Source organism: Agelaius phoeniceus, chromosome 1, assembly GCF_051311805.1.
Source record: "Agelaius phoeniceus isolate bAgePho1 chromosome 1, bAgePho1.hap1, whole genome shotgun sequence".
Taxonomy (NCBI): Eukaryota; Metazoa; Chordata; class Aves; order Passeriformes; family Icteridae; genus Agelaius; species Agelaius phoeniceus.
Window position 1 is genome coordinate 94,013,341 of NC_135265.1, and position 13,223 is coordinate 94,026,563.

Here is a 13,223-nt window from a genome sequence, read left to right on the forward strand (position 1 = left end):
CTCAAAGTCCAGCAACAGGCACTTCTCTTGTTCCCCATGTGGCAGCTGGTCACTCTCTTTGGAACAGGGCTGCATAGGACAGTGTGAAAGGAGGCAGGGACATTCTGCATGCCAGCTTTCAGAGAACATGGAAGTGCAACAAATAAACCACTAGCACCAACTTCTCCAAACAGGCCTTTGCAGACTGGGAAGTCTGTCTTGCAGTTCCATGGAAATCACAGAATATCCTGAGTTGGAAGGGACTCCCAAGGATTGAGTCCAACCCCTGGTGCTGAACAGGAGTTGGACCCGAACAATTCCACCATGTGCCTGAAACTGTTGTCCAAGTGCTCCTTGAGCTCTGGCAGGGTTGGGGCCAGGCTGGCTCCCTGGGGAGCCTGCTTCAGCACCCAACCACCCTCTGGAGGAAGAACCTTTTCCTAATATCCAAGTCTTTGCCGTTTAGCATCTCCCATCAGTGCAGGCCAAAGGCAGCTCCCACCATACACAGCCTGTGCCTGTCAGGCCAAGCTTCAAAGCCTGGTAGACACCAAAGCCCAGCCTAATCAATAAGCTGAGCTGCCCACTCAGAAATCAGTATTTTGGTTATCACATACTGCCTCATTCCTCTAAAATACCTCAAAGATTAACACTCTTTTCAAGCTTATTTTTTTGGGCCAGCCTGAATGACTCTGCTCTCCCTGAAGTCTGGACATCACAAATGTTAATTAAAACACTCACGAAATTATTAGTGATTGCTATATGCGTTGAAGCCTTCCAGTGGTATCTAAACTGCATCCTTTATGTGCAGTTAAAGCAATAGAAAAGGGGATAAAATTTCCAAGAGCATCTAAACTGGAAAGCACAAATCTTATCAGACAGGGGCTTTCATTTGACATCCTGTTTTTCCCAACAGGAAGTTCACACTTCCCTAGTTCTGGGTCTTTATTACTGCTACTGCACAATAGTTTGCTGTTTCATCATTTGGGAGGATGACAAGTGTTTATGAGGCTGTGGCCCAAACCAAATCACAGAAATGAGTGGCTGGAGATAGAAAAGAACAGAATTATCTTAAACTGACTCTGCTGCAGGAGGAAATATGTTCTTGCAGCTGCTCAGGTTATTTCCTACAGCTTTACTCTTGGTAGCTCTTGCTTAACCCTGGTTTGGCATTTTATCATAGCTCATTAAAAATGACTGGTCTGTAAGCCATGGGAAGGAAGATAGCCAGCAACAACAGGGTCTCCTAGCAAACAGATATGAAAAATGGCAAAACTGACAAATGCATCCTTGGCAAAAACAGACAGTGTTGATCAGAACAGATACACACCAAGGCACAATGCCAAACACTCTGCATGTATATGGAGACAGGAAAACCAAAGTCACAGGTTGATTATCTGTCAGGTCCTGTTAAAACTGAAAGCAGTTAATCCAACCGTGATAAATAAAGGTAGGCAATGTGCAAAGGTATTCAACATATCCTTTAATATTAATGATTATCACTAGATTTCAAGGCACATACTGGAAAACAAGATTAAAACCAGGGGCTTATGTTTGAATGACAGCTATTAAAGACAGTACACTAGTGATCAGAAAGTTCCCATATTATTCCAAACTCAACCTCAGATTTCTTGTGTCATGTAGGCAATTTTCTTTCAAAGGCATTTCAACGCAAAATACACTTTAAAAAGGAGAAAAAGATCCCAACAATGGAAGAGGAGACAATGTAAGGCACACCAAATATCTCCCATGTGCTCATTTCCCTTTATTTGTAATTCTACATAGTGTTCTACTTCTCCCACCTTTATACTGCTTTTTAAATAAAATTTAAAAAAAAAATTCAATAGCTCTAGAGTTTATCTTGTCTATATTTTCTTGGACACTACCCTAACACTCAAACAAGCACTACAAGTATAAACTAGCACAGCTGGAAGTAACTTGAACTTTGCTTCTATTTCCTGTGAAGGGGGGGGAAAAAAGCAAATACCTAGTAACTACAACTTACTATATTTAAAACATATGCAAGGATTTAATGGTATGGCTTATTCCTGTGTATCTTCCCTCTAAGTCTATGGCAAGCCATTAAACTTACTGATCTACTTTCTTCAAAAGAGTTGTTAATGTAGAAGTCCTGTTATATTTGAGCAGACAGAAATCCACATTAAGATAATACCAGCTCATTTGGAAATGAAATAACATGTTATGCAAGATGGCATAGTATGCTTTTTTTAACAAAACAAACCTCTGTTTTTTAAATTATAAAAAGGTATTGATACTTCTATTGGACCCATATTTGGGAGAGGAACAGTAGGAGCCAGTTTAAGGTTTATGCTCTCATTCAATCACTTAGCTCCACTTAGCCCAACTCTCTATGCAGAATCCTAAAAAATACCAGTTGAAAGGGATTTTCTGGACATACAGACCCTCTGGAAAATCTGATAAAAAGCTTGTGACTAGAGGCTCCTCAGAACTAGACAAGCATTGAGCACAGCTATTTAAATGCTTATTCTGGCTAACAAACACCACACATCCCTTTTAGTGGGAGCAAGCAGCACCTGAAGCGACATTGTGAAGGAATTACTTACGTTCTAAGCCCGGCATTCTCTAATACCAGCTCTTCCAAGCGACTGGACCTACTCACCACTCGCAGTATCTGCTCACAGAGATCAGTGGACTGCCACAGAAAAGACAGAACAGAGTTAAAGAACACAAACACGGAACAGACAGTTATCGAGTTAAGCTGTACATTGTAATGGGATCCAGGCCGCAACCATCTTCTTGTTATACACAAATAAGGAAGTAAAAATACCAGAAACATTCAGGAGAGTGAACAGAAGACTTCTGGAAAAGACTTAAGAGAAGCAGGAGGCAGACTAAAAGCAAGTAACTAATGAATCAGGCTGCCTAACCAAAAGGGGCAGAATTTTTATAATGACACTGAAAACAATCTAAATCATGTGGTTCAGGAAAAACTCTCACTCAATTTTAAAAGAAATCTTATTCATATGCACACTAGTCCTGCAGAAAAAAGTGGTAACTAGTGCAAAGGAGAATAAAGCCTGACCAGGAATGACAACTAAACACAAAGAAATATGTCAGAAGTCAAACAAACAGAAAAAAATCCCAAAAACCTCAGGAGCAAAAGTACCCTAGCTAGAGAGGTCCTCCAAAGACTCCCAAGGACTAGTGGTTAAGGGCCAGTATATTTGAGTATGAATTCTTCCAGCCTATGGAGAAGCAAATCCCATCTCATGTTCTTACTGTGGTTGAATTCTAGAATTTGCATGGATATTTGCAAGTGCCATGAACAACACATGACAACAAAAGAGTTTGTTTGCTCTGCTCATTCAGATAGAGAGATAAAACCATAATCATTCAAAAGCCATGCAATGAACTCTGTACCTCATCACCTTTTATTACAAACTTTTATTTTGCTTCTGGATTTGACTTTTCTTTTTCCTCCCACAGCTCACACTAATCAGCGCTCATGTGACATTCAAATCTGAATTTTAGTCATGATCATGAAGTGCTGAAACTACTCTGTTATCTGCCTTTAAAGGCAACAATGTGACATTCATACCAGGGATATCTTTGTCTCTAATGACCATCTGACATTTTCTAGTTTGTGTATTTTTCAGGGTTTGGGTTTTTTTTATACTTTTAAACTAACTGAATGTCCAAAATAAACCCGCCCTAAACAAAATAAATCTGCTCTACCACACATGTAAAATCTTATTAATTCTTTACACAGTAAAGGTTGACAATTTTTGGTGAAGACTGTCAACTCAGCCATCTTCCCAATGCTTTCTTTACCATCCATGTTTTAACAGTTCAGAATATTATCACAATATTTCTACAGTACTGTGACTGCAGTAGAAGTGGAAAGTTTCATGTCTGTACTGTAAAATCACTGTGGGTACTGTGTATCAAACACAATGTCAGAGTGGGACTCGTGAAACACAATGCACTCGATGGCCTCCGGACATGTCTGACCTCATAGTGACCCTTGGCAGTGTTCTTATGGCATGGATTTACTGCCCAACAATCTACATTTTCTTCATTTTTGACTTAAAAATTGAATGCGTGGAAGATAAGAGGTTGAGTTTTTTGCGTAACTGATGCATTTTCTAGACTGACAAAGTTTATTTGTTTTCCACAGGAAAGTTACTAAGGAAAAAACCCGAAACATTCACATAAATGAATCTCAGCTAGATAACAGGGCCAGGTTTTGTTCTAAGCAAACTACACCAGCTAGTCTTCTAACTAAGCAAACTATCTCACTTCACTGAAGCAGAAACTGATTAATTGCATTGTACCTTTTAACAGTGTTGATTTTAACAGCAAACTACAACAGCACTAAAAATACCACCACCTTCATTCCATGCATAACTTTGAGAGAGATCTCCCAGCAGGAAAGAAGTTTTTTGCCTACTCTTTTGCCAAGAATCACATAAGTTCCTATTGAATTTTCATTGGAAATGACAGCTTAGCAATATAATGAGAGCTTTACAGATCAATAAAATGGCATCAATTTAAACAAGAGGAAATTTAATATTAACTTTTAAAGGCAAAAAGCTTCTGGAGGCAAGCATAAAAGCAGTTTCTCAAGCAAACCACTAACTCCACCTGTAACTATAATCTTTGGGAGAAATAGCATATTTTGATATATTTAAATTGTCACTGAATTACTGCTTTTCTTGGCCTTTATTTTAGTAGTCCAACTGGTTTAGACATGCCCTCTTTTTGTTTTTAGCAATGAAAACTGATATGGAAAAATACCGGTGCCACATAACGGTGTTTTGGAAAACTGGGAGAGGACATCATCAAGTTGCAATGAAAATTACACAGAAAAAATGTACTTTATGCAGGAAATAATCCCATAATCTTGGCCTTTTCTCTTCACCTCCAAAAAGCAACTAAGATTTCTGGCTGCTTTGAAGTTACTTTCCAATCAGTCACATAATATTGTTTGGGGGAGTCAGCAATGCCTAATGAAGTTCTATAGGCCACTACTGTCAACCAATGAAGTTTTCAAACTATATAATTTGAAATTTTGACAAGACCTGATTCTCAGCAGTGTTTTTATGGTGCTAACTGACTATTCAACATTTTATATTTTCCTGATATGATTCCAGGATAAAAAAAAAAAAAAATTGCAATAGATTGCCCAGTTGTACTTGCCAAAAATATTTCACTTTAAAAAATGTAACAGCATCCTTTAAAACACAGCATAGCCTGGTAGAAGCAGATATATTGTTTCAATTTATTACTTACTAATTTCAGATCCTTGGAGGACAGCTTTGTAAACCACTGATTATACTCCAGAGCAGCAACTATAGGTATTAAGTCTCTAGAAAAAGAAAAACACTTTTATACACATTTCATATAACTGACATTTGAAACAATCTCCTAAGTGTTCGCCACGTCTCATTCCCCATAGTTTAGCAATGCTAATTGCCTACCATCCCCATTATAGAAAGCTCTTCATTCTAAAAAACAGCAGCTGCAGCTGCATGTCTTCCTCTTATTTTAATAAAAATTTCTGACTGGACAACTGGCATCCATTCTAGTATGAATTTTTAAATCAGGAATTTGTCTGGGCTGCCATTCCTACTTTTAGCATAACTTTTTCTTCAGCCTGTGACATGTTTAAGCTTCTTAATCACCTCTAATTATAATTTAGCATGACGCTAAAAAGCTTTTTGGCAGTCTGATGATTTAATAGAATTCCATGACTGAATGCTTCTAGAGAACACCTCCTTGTCTCATCTCTTATAGTTAAATTCCCCCAGGAAACAGGAGACCTGCAACAGGATAATGCGACATTCAGCACAAACCCTCCTTAATTGTGAAAGGGATTTCACAAATGAAATTCTAAATTATTCCCATTTTCTTCACTCCAAGCCTCTTAACGTGATCTGCTCTCCCTGTGTTAAGTTTCTCCAGCAGCAGGTGCTGATGAATGTCACGTCTGCATGCTAACCCCCAGCAGATTCATTCATCGAGCACTATCACACCATTTAGCAGTGCAGCACTCGGATCAGTTTGGTGCTGCATATTAAACACTTACATACACCTACACAGAGGCTTATCAGCTCCTTAGAAAGTCCTTGTCTTCATAATGAAATAAAGAGCTGTAACATACACAAACTAACTTATCAAACCAGCAAACCAGTGCCATTCAAGCCTGTTTTTCTAGGGAGAATTTTTAAAGTATTGGCTTTTACAAGCTAGTCTAACCCCGCCCGACCCTTCATCCAGGACATATGCAGGTAGGCACAGGTCTGCATTTAACATGCAGCACCCTTCTCCCATGTTCTTTTTATTCTTCCCCTCCTCCAGTTTTTCTCTGCAAACACGCAGACGCTTTGGGGTGGTTGTTAAACACACAGGAAAGCCAGGAGACAAGGCGACGTCACGTGGACAAGCAATCCACAGGCTATATTGGGAACTGCAGTTGCTACATTTGGAAGTACAAGCATCACTAAGGTAACAGATTCGAAGGTGCAGCATTTTGCAGCAAAAGGCTGTAGGCTCACCAACTGAGAAGCTCATGCAAATAGACATTTTCACACTCCTGCAAAGGAACTAGTGTGGGGTGCCCTTCAAGGATTTAAGCCATCTTTCCATCTTGTTCACAGCAGACATCACGTTGTGTGGTGGATTCGTTTCCACAAGCAGAGCAGAGACTTAGCAGCTTCGTGGAGTGTATAGATTTATTTCTGTCCACCACGCTGGTTTTGCTCCTACACACACACCACACACACACTTCATCTCCATGTAAAGCAATAACTAACAGCAGAAATGTTAGGTGAGAAAAAAATAACAACCCAGAAGTACTTCCCCCTTAGGCTGGGCAGGCAGGAATCTTTCCATGGAGTATGGAATACCCACAGACAGAGAGGTTTGATTCTCCTCTGTGGTTCCCTGGTAAGATCAGTAAGGTGGTAATGGATTTGCAGCTTTGATGCCTCTCTCGCCACTGCCTTTGCCTTGGAAGTGGAATGAACATAAGAGCAATTTTTCAGGTGAAATTTTGGTTTGTTCATGCAGCAGTAACCAGGCAGCACAGCTGGGCACACATTGGACAGGCTGGCACTGGTGGAGCAGAGCTGGTCATGCTGTGGAGCACCACCTCCAAAAGCAGCAGAAGGTACCACGAGCATTTGTAGGTCAGCTGTCAGCAGCAGCCCAGTTCTTCAAAGGAACAGAGGACAATGATTGGGGATCACAAACTGCAAGTGTTCACACTGCCAGGGAGCTGGTAAGGCAGCCTGGAGGGCTGGCAAGAGCTCAGGAACTTCTGGACAGGAGAGTGGCTGCAGACAGAGCTTGCCTGAGGCTGTGCCTTTCTCCCCCTTCCTTCTCTGGCTGGCTGAAGGACAGACAAGGGGTGCTCAGTCTCGGGGGCAGAGCTATGACACTTTCAAGAAATACTTCAAGATGAGAACTTGCAAATCAGCTGGGCAGATTTATTTTAAAATATTCCTGTCCAGCTGCAACGATGTTTCTTGAATAGTTTAATCTTCGGCAGTATCCAAGGCCTGTTGTTCAAACCCCCATCATGCAAGGATCCTGCCTGGGACCTCCACAAAGACCAACTGCTCCCCTCCACACATCTCTTTCCCTACTCCAAACATTCCTTCAGACAGTGGAGTCCCTGCCTGTTCTGCAAGCAGCTGTACTTATTGTCAACAAACTTTGCTTTATCAAATTCTACCATCTGATTTTAAGGGAAGACTCTTTTTTGTTCCAATTTCTGAAGGTGCTTCTGACCAGTGGGTCAGAAGGGTGCCCTTCAGGAATTTACCTCTAATCCTTCTCTTGCTTTAAGCTCATTTAACCCCAATATTCTTGTTATTGAGTTTTTCTTTTCAAAATTATATATTGCTCTATTAAATTTATTCTATTGCAGTCTAGATGTGGTTTTACCAATTCTTTTCCAATATGGTATGAAAGAAAGCTAAGAACCAGTTACAAAAGCAGGGCATTCTCATAACTTTCCCTCACTGAGTTACACTGAGATGTTCACATTAATTAAAATTGCCATGCAGAATAAAGTAGTATTTATAAAAGATAAATCTGTCCCATCTTAAAATAAAAACAGATTCTGTACTTCTGGAATGCAGACAATCTCTCCAAGCCTCAACAAGATTCCAGTTTATCTAATGCCTTCGCATTTTTTCAACATCCCTGTTCCCCTGTGTATTTCAGATGGCAAGAAATCTCAACAGCACAATGAAAAAAATCTAAACAATTAGATTTTTTAAAAACTTTTTTGAATGTCCAAATAAGCTAAAACATATGCAACACAGATGAAGATCATGCAACCGTATCAAATAAGCCCTTTTTCACTTTTCACTTTCGGTCTTTTTTTTTTATAATAATTATATGGTTCACAACACAACATAGCTTCAGATAAAACCTCAGAAGTCATGTTCCCATGCAGCAAGCCATGCTGTGATGCTCTGGGAACTTCAGTTCATCTATAATTCATGCCATCTTATGTTGACCTTTAACTGAAATGTTTTACTTGGAAAAACATAAATTGTTTATTTTTGCAATGCATAGCCCTGTATTTAGAGAACTGAGGCACCTATCCTACCTTGCTTCAGAGCTACTACACAACATAAACTATATAGGTTCAGCAACCTCAAAAATTAGATGAATGGGATATACAACAGTCTCTCAAAATCCAAAAGAATAATGACACACTGAATTTACACAGTAAATTCACAGCAGTTCCACTGTCTTAAATATATTGGAAAATGCTTACAAACATTCTTGAATTGACTGGGATTTCAATTCCTAATTTGTATTTTTAGTGAGTAACAAGGGTTTGGCTTTCTTAAAATTTTCATTGAAATTTCATCTTCTTGAAATTTCAATCCAAAATGTTCTTTAGTTCAGTCCTCAACATGTAGATGTTCTCATCACAAGATGGATTCCACAGCATGTAAATGGCTCCAAAATAGATTTGAATCTTTGGACTTAGACAATCTTGAAGCACTTAGAAAAGACTTTGCTTAACAGCACAAATACATTTCTTCAGCAATTTTGTAAGGTATATTTTAATGAAAATATTTTCTAAAACAACAAGCCCCATTATTTCATTTTCTGGAAGCCAGACTCATTTGCACCTGTTGAGATATTCTAAATATTTAAAACAATTCTATCTACTCTTTCCTAATGAATTGTTCAAACATTTAATATCTATTGAGGCTGGGTATCTGTAGGTCACTTCCTCAAGAATGTCCCACAGTCTTCTCATCACTTCCTCTTGCAATAAATGTTTAAAGCATTGTTAAGTTCTTGCCCCAAATTTGCTTGTGCTTAATAGTATTCCTCCCCTTATCCTCTTTCAGCAAGGCTTAACCAAGGAAAGAGTCTTTGGCTACATCTGCCACACACCAGCTGCAGCCCTGTAGTCTCGAGTTCCCTCTGAGTTGGTCAACACAGATACTGCTTGGTGACTTTGCCAAGGGATTCACTGCAGGCTGTGAAAATGTGGCACAGAAAATGAGCTAAATCCCTGAATGGGACATTCTGCAAGTTCACACACCTGACAGCTTAAACCTACAAAGAATGCTGTGGCAAAATACTCTTATTTACCTACCTCTAGGTCAGCCTTTCTGTTATGATATTTTAACGTTGTATCTGTGGTAGATTTTAATTCTTTCACTGGGTTCTCCCAAAGAAACAAATGCTTTCTCAATCTTATTTACACTTTCTTGAATTTGCAGTTTCCTTTGTATAATGACAAATTTTAGTTAAGCTTCCCTCCCATTTTCTCCTACTTGTAATATCTCCAAATTCAACTTTCTCAGAATCCAATTTTTCAGCCAGCTAAATTCAGTAAACTAAATACAACACTTAGCTAGGTTTCACCATCTCACAGCAAAATTACCCTCAATTAGTTCCTTTCTGGAAGTACATATTTTTGATAGCATCTATTATAAGTGAAGAGACAACTGGCTGGAATTCAGTTGAACAACTTAAACCTTCTACTGACTTGCTGACAAAAATTAATTTCCTTTACTGTGTACACCATGAGAAAAAAGATTCTGCAGAAGTAAAGACTTCATAATTTCCTTTTTTGCTTTGCCCACCAGATGTAGATGCATGTTTTATCTGCTGAATTTGAGCTCTTATATCTGCCATCACAGGAAAAGTATCTATCCTCTAACTTTTTGGATTGCTTCCAATAAGAAAATATATTTATCTTCTCCGGCTCCTGAATGAAATGAGGTTTCCATGGGGCCTTTGTGCAAAAACAGAAGCTTTGTGCTGAAAACTAAAAATGCTACAGATGGTAATTTCACAGTAACAGCTATGGGGCCATCCCACTTGATCAGTACTAGCATGATTACTGCACATGGTTTACCTGTGGTCAAGGTGGCTGAAGTCTTGCAAATTCAACTCTCTGGTATCTTGTGTCAGATAAATCGTATCAACGTCCTGTTAAAAATACATAACCAAATACATCTTTACAGAACTGTAGTGTTTTGGGTTTCTTTTGTCAAGCACTATGGATTTACCTGTTCTTTCATCATAAGTACAGGTAGCTGAAAAGAGCATCAGAACAAGACAAGCACTTACCCACTGTACTTCCTCTCTGTAGGGAAATCCAAGCCAGTCACAAACACAGGCATACATCTGCGAAAAGCCTCCTACGAACAACCCAAGAGACTATTTAACACAGTAGGCACACAAGCAAACAAATGTACATCTAAAAGGACACTTCAATACTTAAAGATCCAGTTTTTAAAACTCACTCTCTTTTTCTCTCAGAAGACTGTGCATTGTGCTTATGAAAGGAACACAGACTATCCTATCTTCACGCGGTAAGTTGCAAGAAAGCTTAATATAGTGCCTTCACCTACCAATCAGAAGTCTGCCTCATACTAATTACACCTTAAAACTAATTACACCTTTACAAGCTTCTGCCCAAAATAGAATTAAACTTCCTGACACTGCAATTCCAGCCCTCTTTTATATTTGAGCATTTAAATTCATTCTCACCACAAGGTCCAAGTTCTGCCACAGTCTGACTGTCCCACAGGGCCTGGAGATTAGCCAGTCTTTCTGAAGGCTCCATAGTTACTTTTTTCATAATCCTCCTGGATGGAAAAGAGGGGAAAAACATCATTCATGGCTTTGAAAGTATTTTTAAACACATAAACCTTTTTTTATTTTAAGAGCATTTTTAAATGAGTGTATAGGAAGAATTACCATTTTTAATACAACCCGCTTTCCTACCTAAAAGGCACACATACCATTATGCAGCACAGCAGGAGTAACATTTATTCATTCTTTCTTTCTCTTTCTTTTGATTAACCCTGTGACAACTGGAGCAACTAAATCCTTTTGTATGGCAAGATCACTCCATCTAAGGAGGCTTGTGGCCCTCATCTGACATCAGGATGCCCAAAATACGGAGGAGACATGGTATTAATGGTTACCCTGAAACCACTGCTGTACACAGCTTTTATGCAGAAATAGCACCATAGTGCAAAGAGCTGAGCAGTTCCATGCGGCCTCTAGGCTGCACTCTTGATATCCAGCTCCAATCTTTGTAATTTGGTAGCAGCTTTCTTCCCTAGACAGATAAGAAACACAATACCTTCCTGCCTTTTAAGAAATAAAACTAGCTGTTTTTCTGAATGGCAAGAGTGCCTAATAAACTATGGAATTTATGAAGTGTCTAAGGGGGTAGGAGGTGAAGCAGAAGAGAATTAATAAGCAATAATAACTGGAGAAACCTCTTTCCCCCTTTCTTGCCTTATCTGGTCCTCTATCATCTACACAACACCAATGCCTTCATTTTGGAAAACTGCCACCCAAGAGGAGAGCAAGAAATTTGATTTCTTTTCTGGGAAGCAAGCACTCCATGCAGCTACCCAACCTGCTCCAGCAATGTTCTCAAGAAAACCCACAGAAAACATATATAGAGTTCAAGGCCTTCATAAACAACCAGAGAAACAAACAGTCTTGCAACCTTCTTTATTCTTTTTGTTTGCATTTCTCACACTATCACTGAGGTTTTATATCAACCCTCTTTGCAAATATTCAGTTGTATTCATGTTCTTTGAAGGGAGACCTCAATCTCCCCTAAGGCAGTTAACTACACTGCCCAAGAGGAAAATTGGAAGCGGGGAAAAAACATGAAAACAAAAAAAAAAGGAACTGCCATCTAGAGTTTATGAACTTGATTTCCTACTCCACCTACAGGAAAGGTGAATAATAAAGACATGCACCCAAAATAAAACATGTAAGTTTAGCCTAACCATTCACATCTAGAGTCTGTTACTAAAGTTCACTTATAAAAATCAACATGTCTGGGAGAAAACTTTTCCACAGCCCTTTTTTTCTAATAATGCTGAAAACCAGGAGCTGAAGAGAATACAGTAGAGCTGCATGACTTGGTAGAGAGTGATGAAGATAAGGCAATGACTGAGAACAAGGAAAATAAAATGAAGAAAAACTACTGAGAGTTGCTGCAAGATGATAGAATCCAGAGACACAGGTATGAGAGAAAACCAAAGGCACAAGTAAGGCAATGAAAAGAAAAGCCAAACAAGGATACAAATAATTCAAGAAGTCAGTTAAACCATGGGAAGTATATGACAAGACTGCCCAGGGCTTAGTTTTGAAGAACAAGGCTCACAATCATGTGCATTGTTTCACAAACACTGAAAGTAAATGGAACTTCTCCGTCCTCTCCCAACTCAGATTTTACTTCTGGTGGGGAAAAAATAAAACAGAATATGGAGCCAGTTACAACACAAAAGGCAGAACCTAAGATGTACCTGAGGCTGGAGAGGCAAGAGGGTAAAATAAAAACTTAAGACCTCAAATAACTGCACCCCCCTTCAACCCAAAAGCTCTTATGACCCTACAGGATGACACATACTTTACCTACGCTCTACACCGTGTTCTGGTTCTGCCATACACCTGGACAAAAGCTTAGTGCTTATGGATAGGATTCTTATATCCTCAGTGTATTTCTGAGATTAGGGTGGGGAGATCAGCAGACAAAAAAGGGTGGCTTGTCACTGCTTCCATACAATCTGTTCCCACTAGAGGTGCCCTAAAGGATACTTACACTGGTGAGAGTCCAGGGAATATCTTCCTGAGGCAGGTCCCGATGTGTGCCAGCACCTCGTTCACATCTTCAGAGGTTGCCATCTTCATGGAGATGCTGCATTTCTCTGTTTCCATAATCAACTACAAATCAAAGTGCA

General features: G+C 39.3%; 1 protein-coding gene across 7 annotated transcripts in view; it reads right to left on the reverse strand.

Annotated features, from left to right (window-relative positions):
- The window catches only part of CARMIL1 (capping protein regulator and myosin 1 linker 1), a 189,598-nt gene that overhangs the window by 90,914 nt on the left and 85,461 nt on the right, over positions 1–13,223 (reverse strand). For all 7 annotated transcript variants that reach the window (XM_054639030.2, XM_077183526.1, XM_077183515.1 and 4 more), the window contains 6 exons: positions 13,085–13,206; positions 11,002–11,099; positions 10,579–10,649; positions 10,364–10,437; positions 5,254–5,329; positions 2,565–2,653 (listed from right to left, as the gene is read on the reverse strand). In XM_054639030.2, coding sequence (XP_054495005.2) covers positions 2,565–2,653; positions 5,254–5,329; positions 10,364–10,437; positions 10,579–10,649; positions 11,002–11,099; positions 13,085–13,206 — 530 coding nt within the window. The remainder of the gene's footprint in view (positions 1–2,564; positions 2,654–5,253; positions 5,330–10,363; positions 10,438–10,578; positions 10,650–11,001; positions 11,100–13,084; positions 13,207–13,223) is intronic.